This window comes from Anastrepha obliqua, chromosome 2 (assembly GCF_027943255.1).
Source record: "Anastrepha obliqua isolate idAnaObli1 chromosome 2, idAnaObli1_1.0, whole genome shotgun sequence".
Classification (NCBI taxonomy): domain Eukaryota; kingdom Metazoa; phylum Arthropoda; class Insecta; order Diptera; family Tephritidae; genus Anastrepha; species Anastrepha obliqua.
Window position 1 is genome coordinate 87,906,802 of NC_072893.1, and position 17,617 is coordinate 87,924,418.

Consider the following 17,617-nt stretch of genomic DNA (forward strand, 5'->3'; position numbering starts at 1 on the left):
CTTAACAATATGAGCCAATTAAACAAGACCACTTATTCCGAAGAAAGAGAAAAAAGGCTGTGATTTAGTGCGGTTATCATTGGCAAATTATATAAAATATTGGTTGAAAATTTGCTAGAGGTGATTTTTTAATGCGGTGTAAAGGAAGAATGAAAAGTAAACAAATGTAACGTCATCATCTTTTTTCGAATTACAAACTCGAATACAAATACACGGTTGGTAGATTACTAGATTACTGTTAGCAATTGTTTCATGTGCTAGCAATTATTGATTGCCTGTGGAGATGCTCTGTTACATGACTAGAAATTTTTGACAGTTGCTGTATTTTCTTTATTCGTCACTCACACTGCGAACGACGCGGATTTGCGAGCGAACGATAAAGAAAAGTATTTGGCAACTGTTTTCTAATTTTCTTTAGTTTTTTGTGCGAATGGTCAAAATTTGTATTAAAATTTGAAACAAAATTTTATAAAAGACCAATGAGTTGGAGTGAAAAACCTAAGGAGTCAGTTGTGGACGCAGCAGTTGCAGCTGAAGAAGAATGTGTGTGCTTGTTTTAAAGAGGAGGACTAACGAGGAAGAATAAAAGTGAAGAATTAAATATATCTTTTAGGTTAAGAAGTGGCCAAGGGGGGTTAACTGCATCGAGTATCGAAGCAAGCAAAGAATGTCAAATGGAATGAAAGAAAATAATATTTGTAAATCTGTCGAATGAGGTGACTGTGCTGTGATCAAATAAAGAAAACGAACCAAAGGCTGAATGCAACGACTACACTTTACAAAACGGGAGCAAGGCCCCTTGTACGGGAGTGTATTAAAGAAGGGCTAGTTTGTCGACCGACTGACTATATGGGAGACTGTCTGATAGTGTTGCTAATGTGCTAGATAAGAGTGTGACGGGTGTGGGGTATCGCTAGCCACTGCATAAAGGCCTGTGACTGATACTAAATGATAATCGCTCACTGATTTCAGTGCGTCTAGCATTGCAGGGCAAACAAATATTCGTAAACAAAGCATGAGAGAGCTGAAGTGGTGATTTAGCACTTTGCTGATGTTACCAAACACGCAGCAGATCTCTTTGTGGTACATATTACGCACTGCTAACGCAACTGTCTTTATAAAATATAAATTTTAATTGAATGGGCGGTGGGTTACTTGAGGAGTTTTGTTAGAAGTTCAATTGTTTCAGCTAAAAATAGACGAAATATAAATAGTAGTTTCTTGTAGCAAAAGTATTTTAAAAATAAAAAAAAAATATACTTTTTATTTACAGGTTAATTCTATTCTAGATTCACATCATCAAGTTACGCACTGCCATTAATACTAGAGATCTTAGCGATATACATATAATATAGCGTATATAATTAGTCCTGCAATAAATAAAAAGCAGATCCTGGTACCAGTATCAAGTTGAAACTGCGTCCATAACAAATCTAAAATAAATAGTTTTAGATATATTAAAACATAAACGGAATCCGGGTCCCATTGTAATTTAACAAGAAGCAACGATTTAAACATACAAATTTTATTTTGTAAGTTATACCAAACAAGAAGAAGACAGTAAGGATAAGGAGAATCAAGTACAATATGTCAAATAACTACCAGCACCATAACAATTACCGTGGCTCAGGCACGTCACATATGAACGGTGTACGGCCGCATCACTTGCAGAACGGTGATTGTGGGGACGATGGTGACAGCTATCGCCGCGGTGGTGGCCCTACTCGACTCACAAATGGCTACAGTGTAAAGCCATTGGACAATGTAGCGGTGCCTGATATGTGTATATTTTGTTTCGAGGTACTAGACTGCGAGCTTAACAATTTAGAAGGTCCTGGTACACCTAAATTCACAAATGATGCTTAGTAAGTGCATGTAATCTATAGTTTCACAAGTAAAATGGAGTAATTTGTTGTTTTTTAGTCCATTATTTGTGACTTGGAAAACAGGGCGTGACAAACGGTTACGTGGATGTATTGGCACCTTCAGCTCCATGCACTTGCACAATGGACTGCGCGAATATGCGCTAACGAGCGCTTTAAAAGATTCGCGTTTTGCGCCCATAGCTAGAGAGGAGCTACCCAAATTGACAGTATCTGTGTCGATTTTGCAGAATTTTGAAGAAGCTCACGGGTACTTGGATTGGACATTAGGCATACATGGTATACGCATTGAATTTTTGAATGAACGTGGGTGCAAAAGGACTGCTACTTATTTGCCACAAGTGGCAACCGAACAAGGTAAGCTTTTCAAAAAAGCAATGTGTTTAAAAGCAAATTTAATATATTTACACATTTTAATTTTCATTTAAATTATACATACAATATATAGTTTTCTAACTGAGATATAAAAAAATAAGAGCAATGCCTTGTGGTACTACATATTTGTGTGTATAGCAAATTTTGAGGGATGTCTGCTGTTGGTCCGTTCGCTATTTCTTACAGGCAATAACTCTAGTCTTGAATAGAGATATCAACAATATAATCATATATAAGTAAATAGGGGGCGGTCACTTCAGTCTAATTCTCTAGGTGCTGATGAAGAATGTTTATGTTTTTGCGACAACATGAAATAACAAAAAACCCAACCATATTATTGGTTTTAGATAAGTTAGTGTAAAGGCATTTATCGAATTCTTCAGTTGCACTAATTAATGGTCGGTTCTAACCGATTTTGAACAAATCTCTATTGTTTCACTACTTTCTGCACTCACGAAATTTCTTCTTCCGTTTCCCAGGTTGGGACCAAACCCAAACTATTGACTCGCTACTCAGGAAGGGGGGCTATCGTGCAGCAATCACCCCAGAAACTCGAAAATCAATCAAATTGACTCGTTATCGTTCGCAAGAAATTCAAATGAATTATAAGGAGTATCGGGAAATGTTGGAACGTCGGGCGCATTATGGGAAAGTGTTGTGCTAACAAACACCGAAAACACGACTAAACCAACAACAACAGCAAATTATAATAATGCAGCAGGAACATCAGCAACATAAACAGTTTCGGCTACAACCACAAATACAAAATCAGCATCTGAATACACACAAGAAGACGCAGCAACAATTTCAAAAGCAGCACCAACACGGGAAATACGTTGGTGCACAACAACGCCAACTACGAGAAGAAATACCGACTATACCACATAATAGATATTATTATTATAATTCTTATTATCTATAGTTTATAGCTATGTATAACGCGCCGCGACAACGCTAGCCGCAAAAACAACAACAAGAATCATGATGACAGAAGCCATTTGCAGTTGTAGCGTCAGTAATAATCGCGTTTTCCAAACAATAATAATTTAACGAAACATAGAAAACAAAAACAAAAAACAATAATGGTGAATACATATTCATGTATATGTAAAGTTCAAATAATCAAAAATCAAATTTTAATCTTAATTAAATTACTAAAATTACTAAAATTTTATTAATTTTACTTTTAATACGGCTGTTTAATATTGTCCGCGTAGCGCCGGCGTGCTTCTAAATACTAACGCATAAATGGTTAACGAATTATAATTTGCAATATATCTAAATATCTATAATTTTAGCTGAGCTCTGGGCATAAGTATGAAGACTAATTGGCGGTTTTAGGTACCAATAGAAAACATACGAATTGCGCCCTCGTAATCTTAACACAAAAAGCAAATTTAACTGCGTACAAAAGCGTTGTGAGATGACGAACAAAAAAAGGGTGTTTTTAGAATTAATTGGTATTGGAAGTACACAAATAACATATTTTGCCACTTTTTAATAGTTGTTCAATTTACGATTAAGTCATTTGCTATTCATTTAATCCTTTGCAAAACAAATACTTTTAATTTGTAATACTAATCCGCCTGTTTAAAAACACAATTAATTACCATTCAACAAACTCAGTTATGAGAGTAGTGTTTTTATTATTCCCAATTATTTCACCATTTGTTGGGAGCATTCTTCCCATAAAAGATTGCTCTTGAAGCGTTGTTATTACCTTTAAGACAGCATTTAAGTAACATTTTTTCTCTTGATCAATCCTAAAATTTAGTGAAATTAATGTTGTAAGCAATTTTTAGGAAATAAAAGAAACAGAAAAAATTCAACATAGTTTTGATGTCGGACCACGGGAGGGTAGAATAAGAAGAAATATAAGAAAGAAGTGTAAAAAAATAAAGTCAATTAGATGGAGTTAGTAGGGATAGAACTACTTTATATCTGACACTGATGTGAAAATAGGTAACTTTTATATCTTTATATATATATTTCTTATGTTCGTGTGTTTGTCACTGAACTCCTCCTAAACGACTGAACCGATTTTGATGAAATTTTTTGTGTGTGTTCAATGGGATTCGAGAATGGTTTAGATTCACAATTTGGTCTCCTGGAAAATGTCTAGGGTCTCGAGATAGAGACCAAAACGTGGAGCCTAGAATGTGTATGTACAATATGGGTATCAAATGGAAGCTGTTGGTGAATGCTTTAGTTCAGAGTATTTTTCACGCCGCTCCGTGACTAGGGTCTCGAGATAGAGACCAAAACGTGGAGCCTAGAATGTGTATGTACAATATGGGTATCAAATGGAAGCTGTTGATGAATGCTTTAGTTCAGAGTAGTTTTCATGCCGCTCCGTGACTAGGGTCTCGAGATAGAGACCAAAACGTGGAGCCTAGAATGTGTTTGTACAATATGGATATCAGATAGAAGCTGTTGGTGAATGCTTTAGTTCAGAGTATTTTTCATGCCGCTCCGTGACTAGGGTGTCGAGATAGAGACCAAAACGTGGAGCCTAGAATGTGTATGTACAATATGGGTATCAAATGGAAGATGTTGATGAATGCTTTAGTTCAGAGTATTTTTCATGCCGCTCCGTGACTAGGGTCTCGAGATAGAGACCAAAACGTGGAGCCTAGAATGTGTATGTACAATATGGATATCAGATGGAAGCTGTTGGTGAATGCTTTAGTTCAGAGTATTTTTCATGCCGCTCCGTGACTAGGGTCTCGAGATAGAGACCAAAACGTGGAGCCTAGAATGTGTATGTACAATATGGGTATCAAATGGAAGCTGTTGGTGAATGCTTTAGTTCTGAGTATTTTTCATGCCGCTCCGTGACTGGGATCTCGAGATATAGGTCAAAACGTGGACCCGGGTAACCTTTGGTTGTGTATGTACAATATGGGCATCAAATGAAGACGTTCTAATACCGAGAATTCCAATGATTCCACCTGAATTGCCATTTGAATTCAAGCGTTTGCAACTACCCATTCGATTAACATTTGCAATAACTATCAATAAATCACAAGGGCGAACTTTAGAAATATGCGGGATGAATTTAGAAGAACCAGTATTCACCCATGGTCAACTATACGTTGGCTGTTCACGTGTTGGGAAGCCAACAGCATTATATATTTACTCAAAAACAAATAGAAAAACAAAAAATATTGTGTATGCCAAAGCGCTGGAATAAAGAATAAAGAAATAAATAATATGAAAACCATATCTTTTCTGTTCTAAACCATATCTATTCTATTTTAGTGTGCCCAGCGAAGCGGGCGGGGTTTGCTAGTATACATATATAATTGGCGCGTACACCCTCTTTGGGTGTTTGGCCGAGCTCCTCCTCCTATTTGTGGTGCGCGTCTTGATGTTGTTCCACAAATTTATATATTCACTATATATCTATTTATATATATAGATATATATACTATACTCGTATACCTATATATAAATATATATGTATATATATTATGTATTTTTATTATTATTAGGCCATAATGCACAAGAACCTCTGATGTGATTTATTTTGCTTGACCGCAAGCCTGTAATTTTAGGCTGAGCTACCCTCCTATTTGTGGTGTGCGTCTTGTTGTTACTCCACAAATGGAGGGGCTTACAGTTTTACGCCGTCTCGGAACGGCAAATGGTTTTTTATAAGGAACTTTTTCATGACAAAAATACACCATTGTTTGCCGAGGAGCCACCGCTGTTTCTATCAATAAGTATTTCGTTCCTGATGGTTCGAAACTGTGGACTTCTGAATGGTAGTCATGCAACAACCATTCGGCTAAAGCGGCCGCCACCCAGTTCGCAAAAACGGCAAAGACTTGCTTCTACTACATAGTTCCATTCCGTTTCCACGACAGTCAGTTCTACGTTACCGAAACGACTCGGATTTATATCCGACCAAGAACTGCCACTCCAGCAGCATTCCCGGTATGTAAATATGGGGAATGTTTATGATGCTACAACAACAACAACAACTACATAGTTCTAGTTTCCTGAGATTGTACCGCTTTCCTCCAACTTGAACCCTTAGTATACATAATATAATTTACTGAAACGACGGCAAAGACTAAAATCGTTCCCACGACAGTCGATTCTACGTTACCGGAACGACCCGAATTTATATCCAGCCAAGGACTGTCACTTTCAGCAGCATTCCCCATATACATTTGTATGGGGAATGTTTATGCTGCTACAACAACAACAACAACTAAAATATCCCGTATAGTATCCAGTGAGAGCTCATAAGCTCCCTCTATCCAGGCTTAAGAAACTATTTGAAGCTCTTCTTGAGGGAAGGATAAACTGTTTAGCCTGTTTTTGCCCTGGACTCTCCACCCAGTCTTGTATAAATTCCCAGTCTTTTATTATTTTATGTGCGATTTGGTGAGCCCGCAAAAGGGTTATGGTCTTTGGCATTTTAAAGTAGCGCCTTGTTCCTCTAGGTTGTGCGCCTTTTCTTTGTTTTCAGGGTATTGAGGATAGTGAAACTCAACGAGTTTGAATTGTATTATGTCAGACTGCAATGCACAACGTCTACCTGACTGTCTGACAAAATGTAGATGCGCTTCGAAGATATACCTCTCCGAAGGCATTCTCTGCCCAAAACATGCCGTGGATCTCCGCTTGAAAGACTGATATTTTAAGTTTTGGCCCACATACACGCGCAATCCGCAATCAATGTATGGGTTATCTGTGTATGTAAAGTCAGAGTGCGGAGAATGATTGAAATACGAAAAATTGTCTAAAATTATCAAGAAATTTCTAATTAAAAACTTCAAAATTTTGATTATAATTTTTTTAACTTTTTAGTTTTCATGGATTCCGTATAAAGTTTCTAATGGCGAGCAACTGCTTTTGTACGGTCTTTCGCATTCCAACGCTCGCTTCACAATCGTTCGCTATCGAATTTTTCTGCATCCATCCTGTCTAAAATACTAATCTTGAACTACGTGGAGATCCTTAATTATGTCCGACCAACCCAATCTCTAGAGAGCACTATGAGACCCATCCAGCTATAATGTTTTTCCTTAAATGTCTCTATACAATCAGTACAAATAAACAGGCAACAGCAGTTCATCCATTCCTAAACTATTTCCAATTTTATCAAAATTTTAATAGCCGTGCGCGTCTACATACAATTTCAAATTACCAAAATTCACTTGTAATACAATGTACTAAACCCAATCTAATACTGACATGCACAAATACAAATCTTATTAACACCGAAGGTCGGTATATACGAGTATACCGTACAAATTTTTTTTATTATTTCCCTTTTTAAATTACAATCTGTTAAATTTTAACAATAAGTAATTATTTTTAAAGTAGTATTGGAATTCTTCGTTCTCTAACCAATGCTAGATAAACATTCAATTTTGCTTCAGATTATGCTATTTACATTATATTATTTTCTGTGTTATAATTATTATTATTATTAATTATTACTATTATTTATTATTATTATTTATTATTATTATTATTTTTGTTTTTCTTTATTGTTTTGTTAAATTGTGAGTTCTGTTGGAGTTAATCGTTTTAATCTTCGTTTTCCCGCTTTCTCCGATTGTGGTAGTTTGCGCATTTGTTCATTTTGATGATTTGTTAGTCGTTTTATATGCTTGATGCTATATTTTCTAATTGTGTCATCTATTGTGTCGATATTGAGGTCGCTGTGGATCACGTCGTTTGGTATATACCAGCCTGCTTTTGTTATTGTTCGAAGTATTTTAGATTGCGTCCTTTGAATTATTTTGATATTGGTTTTTTTTTTGCTGTGCCCCAGATTTCAATGCCATATTTCCAAATGGGTGAGATTATAGATTTATATATCACTACTTTGTTGTTAAGGCTTAGTTTTGAATTTTTAGCCAACAGCCAATATAATTGTCTGAACTTGTTTTTGATTTCATTTCGTTTGTTTTGTATATGTCGTTTCCAATTTAGTTTTTCATCTATAGTTATGCCAAGGTACTTTGCACTAGGAAGGATTTTTATTTCATTGTTTTTTATTGTTAATTTATGTTTCTTAGGCTTTCTGTTTGTATATATTACTTGTACCGTTTTATCTTTGTTGACTTCTATTCCCCAATTATCGAACCATGATACGGTGTTATTTATTGTTTGTTGCAGAATGTCAGGCGCGTTTTTTTCTATTTTATCCGATGCCATTAAAACCGTGTCATCCGCGAATGTGGCTATCATGCAATTTTTTGTGGTTGGGATCGGTATATCTGCTGTAAATATCAGGTACAATAGAGGCCCTAGGACACTACCTTGGGGTACACCTGCTGTCATTTGCATCATGCTTGAGCATTCGTCTTCGAACTTTATAAAGAAATGTCGGTTTTCCAGATAACTTTTGAGAATGGTGAAGTGATTCCGTGGTAATATTTGGCTGAGCTTATGTAGTAGTCCTTTATGCCAAACCCTGTCAAAAGCTTTTGCAATATCCAGGTAGACAGCTATGCAGAACCTTTTATTTTCCATATCATTTAATATTTTGTTTATAACTCTGTGGACTTGTTGCACAGTTGAATGCTGTCGTCTAAATCCAAATTGATGGCTTGGTATTATATTTTTTTCTATCAGAATTTTGTCTAATCTGGCAAAGAGTATTTTTTCAAACACTTTTGAAAGAATGGGCAAGAGACTGATAGGGCGATATGATGTCATTTCTGATGCACTTTTACCTGGTTTGGGGATTGCCGGTATTTGTGCAACTTTCCAGAGGCGTGGGAAGCATTGTGTCCTTAATATGCTGTTGAAAATTTGTCGTATATATGTAATTGCTACATCAGGTAATTCTTTTAGTATTTTACCATTTATTAGATCGAAGCCCGGTGCTTTTTTACTGTTCAGATTTTTCAAATGATATCTGATTTCTGCTGAGGTTGTAATTTTCATTCTCTTTTCTGGGTTACTCGTATTTACATTTTGTTCAATGTGCTGGTTGTGTTTTTCGTTTGAGAATATTGTTTTAAAGTGTTCAGCTAGTGTGTTTGCCTTCTCTTTATTGGTCTTTGCCCAAGTTCCGTGATGTGTTTTGATGGGAGGTTTATGTGGAACTGCTTTGACTAAGTTTTTAGTTGCTTTCCATAGGGAATAATTGTTAACTGCCGTGGCCCCCAAGTTATGTATGTAATTCTCAAGCTTTTTATCCTGGTGTTGTTTTAATAATGTTTTTAATTCGGTTGTTGATTTGTTAAGTTTTGCCTTATCTTCGGGATGTTTAGTAATTTGCCACTTTTTACGGAGTTTCCTTTTTTGTTGAATTTTTTGTTTGATATGTATTGGAATAGACTCTTTTTGTTGAATTTTTATATTTGGTGTCGAAAGGGTGAGGGCTTTGATGATGGAATCGTTGAAAAAAGCTATTGCTGAGTCAATCTCGTTTTCCGTTTTCAATGAAATATTTATAGTCGATTGTGCTTCCACACTTTGTCGGAAATAATTCCAGTCTGTTTTATTATTATATAGTCCTCTAAAAGTTTGTTGGTGCAGAGATCCAAGAATTGTCATTAGAAGTGGGGAATGATCCGATGATAGCTCCAAACATGACTTAATGGTGATATGGGATTGTGGAATATTTTTAACAATACATAAATCAATTAAATCTGGTTGTTTTCTGATATCTGTAGGCCAGTACGTCGGCTCTCCGGTGCTTATGAAGTGTGCATTATTTTCTCTTATAGCGTCTAGTAATTTTCGGCCTTTCGAAGTTGTTAACCTTGATCCCCAAATAGAATTTTTTGCATTGTAGTCACCTCCAGCGATATATCGACTTCCTAGTCCGTTTAAATATTCCAGGTATTGATCTTTTGTGTTATTGAATTTTGGCGGACAGTATACTGCTGATATTGTTATTGGTCCATTTGAGCTATTTATTGAAACTGTCGTTGCTTGTATGTTATTTTTTCTATAACCATCAAGTTCGTGGTATTTAATTGTTTTTTTTTTGATGATTATTGCAGTTCCTCCGTGAGCCTTGTTATCTGGGTGATTTGTGTAGTGTATGTTGTAATTGGGTATATTTACAAAAGTTTTATGAGTTGCATGAGTCTCGGATATTAGCATAATATCAATTGCTTTGTCTAGAATAAAAGTCTTGAGTTCTAGTTCGTGGCGCGTAAGTCCGTTTGCGTTCCAAATTGCTATTTTTATTTTACTTAGTGCGACCATCTAGCTTCGATACCAGTATGGTTACAATGTTCATCATGGTGGCCATTTGTGTTATCAATTGTTTCATCATACAAATAATAATAATAAATACTATTAAAATAAGCATGTTTCCAATTATTACTTCCTTTATTTATTTTACAGTTAACTGGAACATTTGATAGGATATCCGCTTAAAAGGTTTCCTGTTTCTCTTATATTCATTTTTACAATTACGAATCAAACATGGCGGTTACCAAGCATATGACTAAAATACCAAGCGGAAGTGTGAACGCTTTAGAAACAATAAAAAAAATCTAAACTATTTACGATTTGGCTTTTTATTCTGAAAGGATTTTTTCAAAGCATAAATATATGAGACATAATATTGAGATTCACTGTTATCACTTATCCGCTTTTATTTTGCTTGCGATTTTATTTTACGCACAACTGGCAAGGCCGTTAATGTCACTTTCGTTTTTGTCTTTCCCGAAAAATGTCGACTTGCTGTCAAAGTTTGCTACAAAAATACAAAGAATTCGTAAATTAACCAAATGTTTCCTCCGTAAATCAAAAAATTTCATTCAAAATAAAAAAACAAAACAATCGCCCAAAAACGACGAAAGGCATACAAAATTTAGAGGCAAATGTCAAAACGAACGGACACGTAAAGTCAGGCCAGGGAAAAAGAAAATTTTGTGTTTTCAACAACAAGGCGCTGAAAAACAGACAGACAGTAAATTAGCGAAATAACTTGCAGTGGAGCAGCAGCAGCAGCAGCAGCAACGGAGGCGAGAGGCAACAGCAGCATCAGCGGTGGCAGTGACAGCTTATGAGAGGGAAATCATAATTACTAAATTGGCCAATTGCTTTTTATCTAAGAAAAAATTCGTGGCTTAAAGTTTCAAATATTGAATAGTAATCGTGTAGTTACCGATAAAAACTTACATCAACGTACCCAAATCGGTGACAGTCATCGCTGTTTGCAATTTTGTGTTGTTGCTGCTGCACGCAAAGGCATTCAACGACACGTAAGGTGAAGCAGTTGCAAATTGACTTTTGCAGTAAAGGAATAAAAGCACATCTCGAACGCCGCCACCAGTTAGCAGCGTTTCAGCAAATAGAATACGGCGAACTACGGTTAGTAGATTTCCTTTGTCTGAATACAATGTGCATTTCATTGGGATCTGAGTAATCTGCCAATACCGCCGCTTACCAACTCTGTACCCACACTCCTCACATGTAAGGGCACCTGTCATAGCGCATAGAATTCCAGTAAACATAACAAAGAGCTCGACTTGAGATTGTTTAATACATATGCGCTTGCCAGCGATTTTGGCATAAAAAATATAAATGGAATAATTTGACATTTGTATGACGCAATTAAGGCGTTAAAATAATAATTGGAATTCCCAAGATAAATTTCTAACGCACAAGAAATAGAACATATACACGTTTCGAAATAGGATAGCACCGTACGCTAATACACACACGCACGCGAAGAACAAAACTGAAACCCAACGAATGGGCGCAAAGGCGAGTACTCCGACAGCCAGCGGCCAAAGCCCACGTTCGCGTACCTTTTCCAGCAGTTCAACTGGAACGGACGCTGCACAAACCGCGTCCAATAGTGGTCTGGGCAGTGCTTCAACTGGTGCCGATGGCGGCCAGGGCTTCAACTTGTTGCGTACACTGCCCAGCTTGCAGGTGCAACATCACGTCCAAAATTCGAGCATCGACCGGCAGAGAGCACGTAGTTTAAGTTCAGTACCGGACATTCACAATCAACAACATGGCACCTCGAATACCTCTTGTGTTGTAGGGGGACCGCATACACATCCAGCTGTCAGCACAGCGCCCAGTAGCAATGCATTTGGTTTGTCCTCACAAGCGCACTCCTCAGCTGCTGCCAACTATCTGCAACATCAGCATTATCCACTTGGAGGCGATGGTAGTATTCGTATGAGTGTGCCCGTCAGTAGCAGTTCGTTTCATGACAACTCGCTTATGCTGAATGGTGGAAGTGGTGGTGGTCTCAGTGCTGGTGGCCGTGGCCTCGTGAGCGGACCGCATTCGCATACGCTAAACTTTGAAGAGTTGCAGGACGCTTCAGCAGCAGGCGCAAATTTTGTTGAGAGCATTGCATTGGCGGCATCCTCATCTAGTGGCGCGAGCGGTATTGGGCGCGTCTACACCGCAACGTCGCTGCCATCGCATATTTGGTCATTTAATGGTAAGTAAGTTTCTATTTATTTTTATTACTATGTTTGCATTTCTTTAGCAGACATTAAATGGAAATATAATTTTACTATTTTTTGGGCCGGGATATCTCATGTAAGAAGGCATCAACATTTCCTAGTGTATTGATGGGTTTTTGATGGGTATTGATGGGTTTCATCATTCTATTACCTCATTTTAAGAAATGTTCCACGATGCACACTCAGCACTTTCCCACTCTCATGAAATGGAAATAGTTTTATAAGTGGGTGCTGCAGAGGAGGAACTCTGAAACTTCACATTTCGTTTCTTCTTGTTAGAAGGATTTTATTCCCAACCGGGGAATCGCATACCTAGCTGGCTATCTAGTCTGAATGATATGCGATGACGGCAATTCCAAATAACTTTTTGAATTTTTTTTTCTTTTCCAAATTTTTTAAATAAATTTAACAAAATGGCTGCTTATTCACCCTTAATAGGTATGTGGTTCTCACAACTTAAGTTCAAGGAGGTAGATGGCCTGTTTTCGTTTAGTCCTGAGCACCTCTGTTGTTAAATAGCTCGGGTAGGTTGGGCTTGAGAATAGGTTATGACATATGAAATACGTTACAGAATGTTATTGCCACCCTGTTATGCTTCGAAGGTTGGAAAGGAACTGCACGCATTCGCAAACAGACGCTTCAACAGCACTCGTATCCACCTTGCAGAACTGACGTTCGCCAACGCTTACAAAGCCAAATTTCCCAAGCCGTTCCAATTAACGTTTCTTAAGTTATTATAGGTGGGGTGGTCAACGGAAACGAAACAGACACAAAGCTATGCTATTAATTAGTATAGCTAATGCTGTTGTTGTAGTAGCATAAACATTCCCCATACTTACATATGGGGAATGCTGCTGGAGTGACAGTCCTTGGCCGGATATACCATAAATCCGGGTCGTTTCGGTAACGTAGAACCGACTGTCGTGGAAACGTGCTCTTCTTCTCCGATGGGAGGGGTTGGACCCCGATGAAAATAAATCCATGTTCAGCAATCCACTTCCACTGGGGTGTTGCAGTAGGAATAATCCCAGAGGGCACGGACACCGACTTAGTTACGGCAGAACGCATCCTTGTCAGCTGACTGAAAAAATCAGGTTGTACACGCAACAACCAATGGATCTTTTACATACGGGCCGTCAACGTCATTCACTGAGAGTGAATTCCCATTCCCACCTATAGCAGAGAAAGAGCTTCAGCTGCTTCGAAAAACTTGCGTTAATGTGGCATCCAAACCATCACATCGCATTTAAACTCACTTATCTTACACTCCTTTCCGCGAAACAGCCTGTTTCCTAGGCCTACCGTCAGATGAGATAAACGACAACGGCCTTCACTACACCCGGCAGTATTTTGTAAAGTGCTACAAAAACATGCGAGCCTTACTATGACGATGGAAAGGGATTCTTATTAGGGAAGTGAAATGTCCTCAACGTTTTTTCAAATAATTTCTCCAATGAGATTATTAGTTATAATTATCCTTATGTAAATGGTTTCAAAGTCTCTGATCGCCATTCACTTGGGAGTGGCCAGGACGATTCCTCTGCATATGGTTCAAGCAGCTCACAACTTCCGGGCTCCACCCAAGTGTCCTCTCAGCGAGCTCATGTGAGAAGACGAAACAGCAAGGAAATGTATGGAAATCCCTCCCCAATGAAAAAGCAATCAAAACCTCGGATGCGAACTATCCACTCTGATGACAATCACGGCAAACGAACAAAGTACTGTGATTTGAGGGCATGTGTCTGGAATGTCCGGTTCCTTAATGGGAAGATGCCTCTCCTCGGCTGTTTGATGTCCTCGTAAGAATAAATTCTAACATCACCGCCATTCAAGAGATGCGATGGACGGGGCAAAGCAAGAAGACCCTTGGACATTGCGACGTCTACTATACCTGCCATGTTAAGAGGCGCAAAAATTCAGTGTAGGATTTAGGATGGGAGCTGCCGTAGCCGATTGGGTTGGTGCGTGACTATCATTCGGAAGATGTAGGTTCGATTCTCCGCGAAACACCAAAATGAAAAAAAGTTTTTTAATAGCGGCCGCCCCTCTGCTGGCAATGGCAAAATTCTGAGTGTATTTCTGCCATGAAAAAGCTCCTTATAAAAAATATCTGCCGTTCGGAGTCGGCTTGAAACTATAGGTCCTCCATTTGTGGAACAACATGAAACCGCACATCACAAATATGAGAAGCTCAGCCAAACAACCAAAAAGAATGTACGCGCCAGTTATATATATAGATACATATATATATATTAGGGCGGGCCCAATTTGGGTCGAACGAAAAATCCCACTTTGACCCACTAACTTTGGACGGCCGATCCACTAATGCCAGTGGCACACCCCCTGGAACTCCCCTGGGGGGTTCCCCATACAATCATTTCAAAATATCACCATTTTTGGCCTTTACATGAGAAAAGAAACTAAAAAGTTCGACCCAAATTGGGGGACATCAGAATTCGTTTTAGAGGTGTGGTTCCTTCGGCAAAGTTTCTTATTTTGATCCCTAGAATATGATTTTCACAGAGCAATGGGCGATTTTTTTGCCTCCCCACAAATCGACCCGGCCTAATATACATATATGTATATATATTTATGGTAGGAGTGCGACTTCGCCAACAAGTACTTTCGTTCACTCCGGTGGACGAACGACTCGCAATAACGTTCCGTACGAAAGAGAAGGATCATGCGACCAAAGACTACTTCCATAAGCGCCTTAAAGGCTCCAACGAGCGCAGAGTGATACCCAACAAGCCGGCATCCACGAGCAATGGAGCTACATTTCTCGCTCTCTGCCTACTGCCACTGAGAACGATACTGGATTTCGGCGAGCCTGGAAAAACAATTGGTACGAACGAAGAATGTCGAGCTGTCGCGCAAAGAAAGCACACTGCCTATAAAGCCAGGTGTTGATCGGGCGCCTGGTGACTGACATCCAGAGCGTACTTCAATTATGGAGGGAACACATCTCGAACTTACTAAATAGGGAAAATTCGCATGTCACAGAAAATGTGAAAATCCCGATCTCTCAATCGTTGACGACGGGAGAGTCGTTTCGCTACCCGACCATGACGAGGTGAGCATACTGATAACGCGGCTTAAAAACAATAAAGGCACCGCAGCCGACCGATATCCGGCTGAGCTTTCAAACATGGCGGCAAGGAGATTGCAAGGTGCATGGATCGTCATAAGGTGGATTTAGACCTGAAAAATCGACAATTCACCAGATATTCACGATACGCTCATACCCAAAGGCCTATGAAAAGAAAAGTGACACACACCATATTTTCGTCGATTGTCAAGCCGCATTCGACAGCATGAGAAGGAGTTGACTATAAGCCGCGATGTCTAAATTTGGAATCTCCGCAAATCTAATGCGGCTATCCAAAATGGCATTGATCAATGCCGTAAAAATTGGGAAGGACCTCTCCGAACCGTGTATCGACACCCAAATCAAAAAGTTTAGAAGTTGTAAGAGACTTCGTTTATCTAGGAACCAGCAGTAACACCTATAATAATGCCAGCCTTGAAATCCAACGGAGAATCTCTCTTGCCAACAAGTGCTACTTTGGACTAAATGGAGTAGTAAAGTCTTTTCTCAACGAACAAAACTAACACCCTACAAGGCTCTCATCATGCCTGTCCTATGGTATGGCGCTGAAGCTTGATCGATGACAACATCCGATGAGTCCTATCTTGGAGTGTTCGAGAGAAAGATTTTGCGTAAGGTTTTTGGATCATTGCGTGTTGGTGACGGCGAGTGTCGCAGGTTATGGAACGATGAACTCTATGAGCTTTACTACGTAGACATGGTGCAGCGAATAAAGATCTAGCGGCTACGTTGGCTGAGTCATGTCGCCCGAATGGATACAAACGCTCCGGCTCCGAAAGTATTCGATGCGGTTGTTGTTGTTGTTTTAACAGCATAGTTTGCCCTGTCAGTGCAAGTATATCATCGGTCGTCTTCGTCTAGCTCATCTAGGGGTAGGCCCAGGAAACATGCTGTTTCGACGGGTTGGGTCCAGAGGGAGAGGGGGGTTAGATGAGTCTGATTGAGGGGGCATGTGAAGAGGTGGTTAGTGTCGTGCGGGGTACCTTCGCATGCCGGACATGTGTTTGGTATGTCGGGGTCAATTCTGGATAGGTAGGAGTTTAACCTGCTACAATATCCAGAACGTAATCATTCCATTCCCATGGCAGCCGGTTCTACGTTACCGGAATGACTCGGGTTTTTCCCGACCAAGGGCTGCCGCCCCAGTACACTAGCCCTGTCTAGTGTATCGTATATCGTATATCGTATTCGATGCGGTATTAGCTGGTGGTGGTAGAGGAAGTGCAAAGATCAGGTGGAGAACGACTTGGCTTCACTTAGTGTGTCCAACTGGCGCCGGTTAGCACGAGAAAGACCGACTGGCGCGCTTTGTTAAACCCTGCCAAAATCGTTTAAGCGCTTAAGGCGCAAATCTAGAAAAAGAGAGGAAATGGTTTCAAACAGTTTTCTGACTAATCTTCAATTCCAGAGCAATAATATAAGTGTTCACACCCCGATCCGAATTGGCAGTTGCCCTGACTTTATCAGCATTTTTGACAATAGGCCTACCAGAAAAGCGTTGAATTCACCACTTTGCTGTTGCACTAAATACCGTAATGGGCCCACAAACATCACAAATTATTTTGGCCATCTGCTCCAACTTTTTACATTGGTTTAAAAAATATAGCGAATTTTCTCCTTTTTTCTTCAGCCTTTATTTCATTTATCAATCTGCTACAGCAGCTGGTTTTAGAGCTTGAAGAATCTTAATATTGTTAATTTCAAGTTTCGAATTTCGGTTTCGAGACTAACCATTCTTATAAATAGGAATACAGTCACCAAATATTCCATTTCGACATTAGAAAATTACTATTGTTTTTTTGGCAAGCATTACAATTTATAAAAAT

The 17,617-nt window shown here is 38.9% G+C and overlaps 2 protein-coding genes across 8 annotated transcripts in view; both read left to right on the plus strand.

The window, feature by feature from the left end:
- Positions 1–346: 346 nt before the first annotated feature.
- LOC129238493 (uncharacterized protein CG5902) lies at positions 347–4,087 on the plus strand. 6 transcript variants are annotated; one of them, XM_054873524.1, is made up of 4 exons: positions 347–588; positions 1,274–1,865; positions 1,924–2,240; positions 2,738–4,087. In XM_054873524.1, exons 2-4 carry the CDS (start codon positions 1,588–1,590, stop codon positions 2,920–2,922), a joined length of 780 nt encoding a protein of 259 aa, XP_054729499.1. In that variant the 5' UTR covers positions 347–588; positions 1,274–1,587; the 3' UTR covers positions 2,923–4,087. The 6 variants fall into 6 exon arrangements, with proteins under 6 accessions (XP_054729499.1, XP_054729500.1, XP_054729504.1 ...); XM_054873525.1 differs by having other exon boundaries at positions 347–543; XM_054873529.1 differs by having other exon boundaries at positions 347–543; positions 1,290–1,865.
- Positions 4,088–10,904: 6,817 nt separating this feature from the next.
- LOC129237105 (E3 ubiquitin-protein ligase ZNRF1) overlaps positions 10,905–17,617 on the plus strand; it is a 37,319-nt gene continuing 30,606 nt past the window's right edge. For both annotated transcript variants that reach the window (XM_054871535.1, XM_054871534.1), the window contains exon 1: positions 10,905–12,657. In XM_054871535.1, the coding sequence (XP_054727510.1) occupies positions 11,949–12,657 (709 nt within the window). In that variant the 5' untranslated portion in view covers positions 10,905–11,948. The remainder of the gene's footprint in view (positions 12,658–17,617) is intronic.

Coding starts and splice junctions, on each gene's coding strand:
- LOC129238493 (XM_054873524.1), top strand. CDS start 1,588: ATGTCAAATAACTACCAGCACCATAACAATTACCGTGGCTCAGGCACG. Junction 1,866..1,923: donor AAATTCACAAATGATGCTTA/GTAAGTGCATGT, acceptor GTTGTTTTTTAG/TCCATTATTTGTGACTTGGA. Junction 2,241..2,737: donor ACAAGTGGCAACCGAACAAG/GTAAGCTTTTCA, acceptor TCCGTTTCCCAG/GTTGGGACCAAACCCAAACT.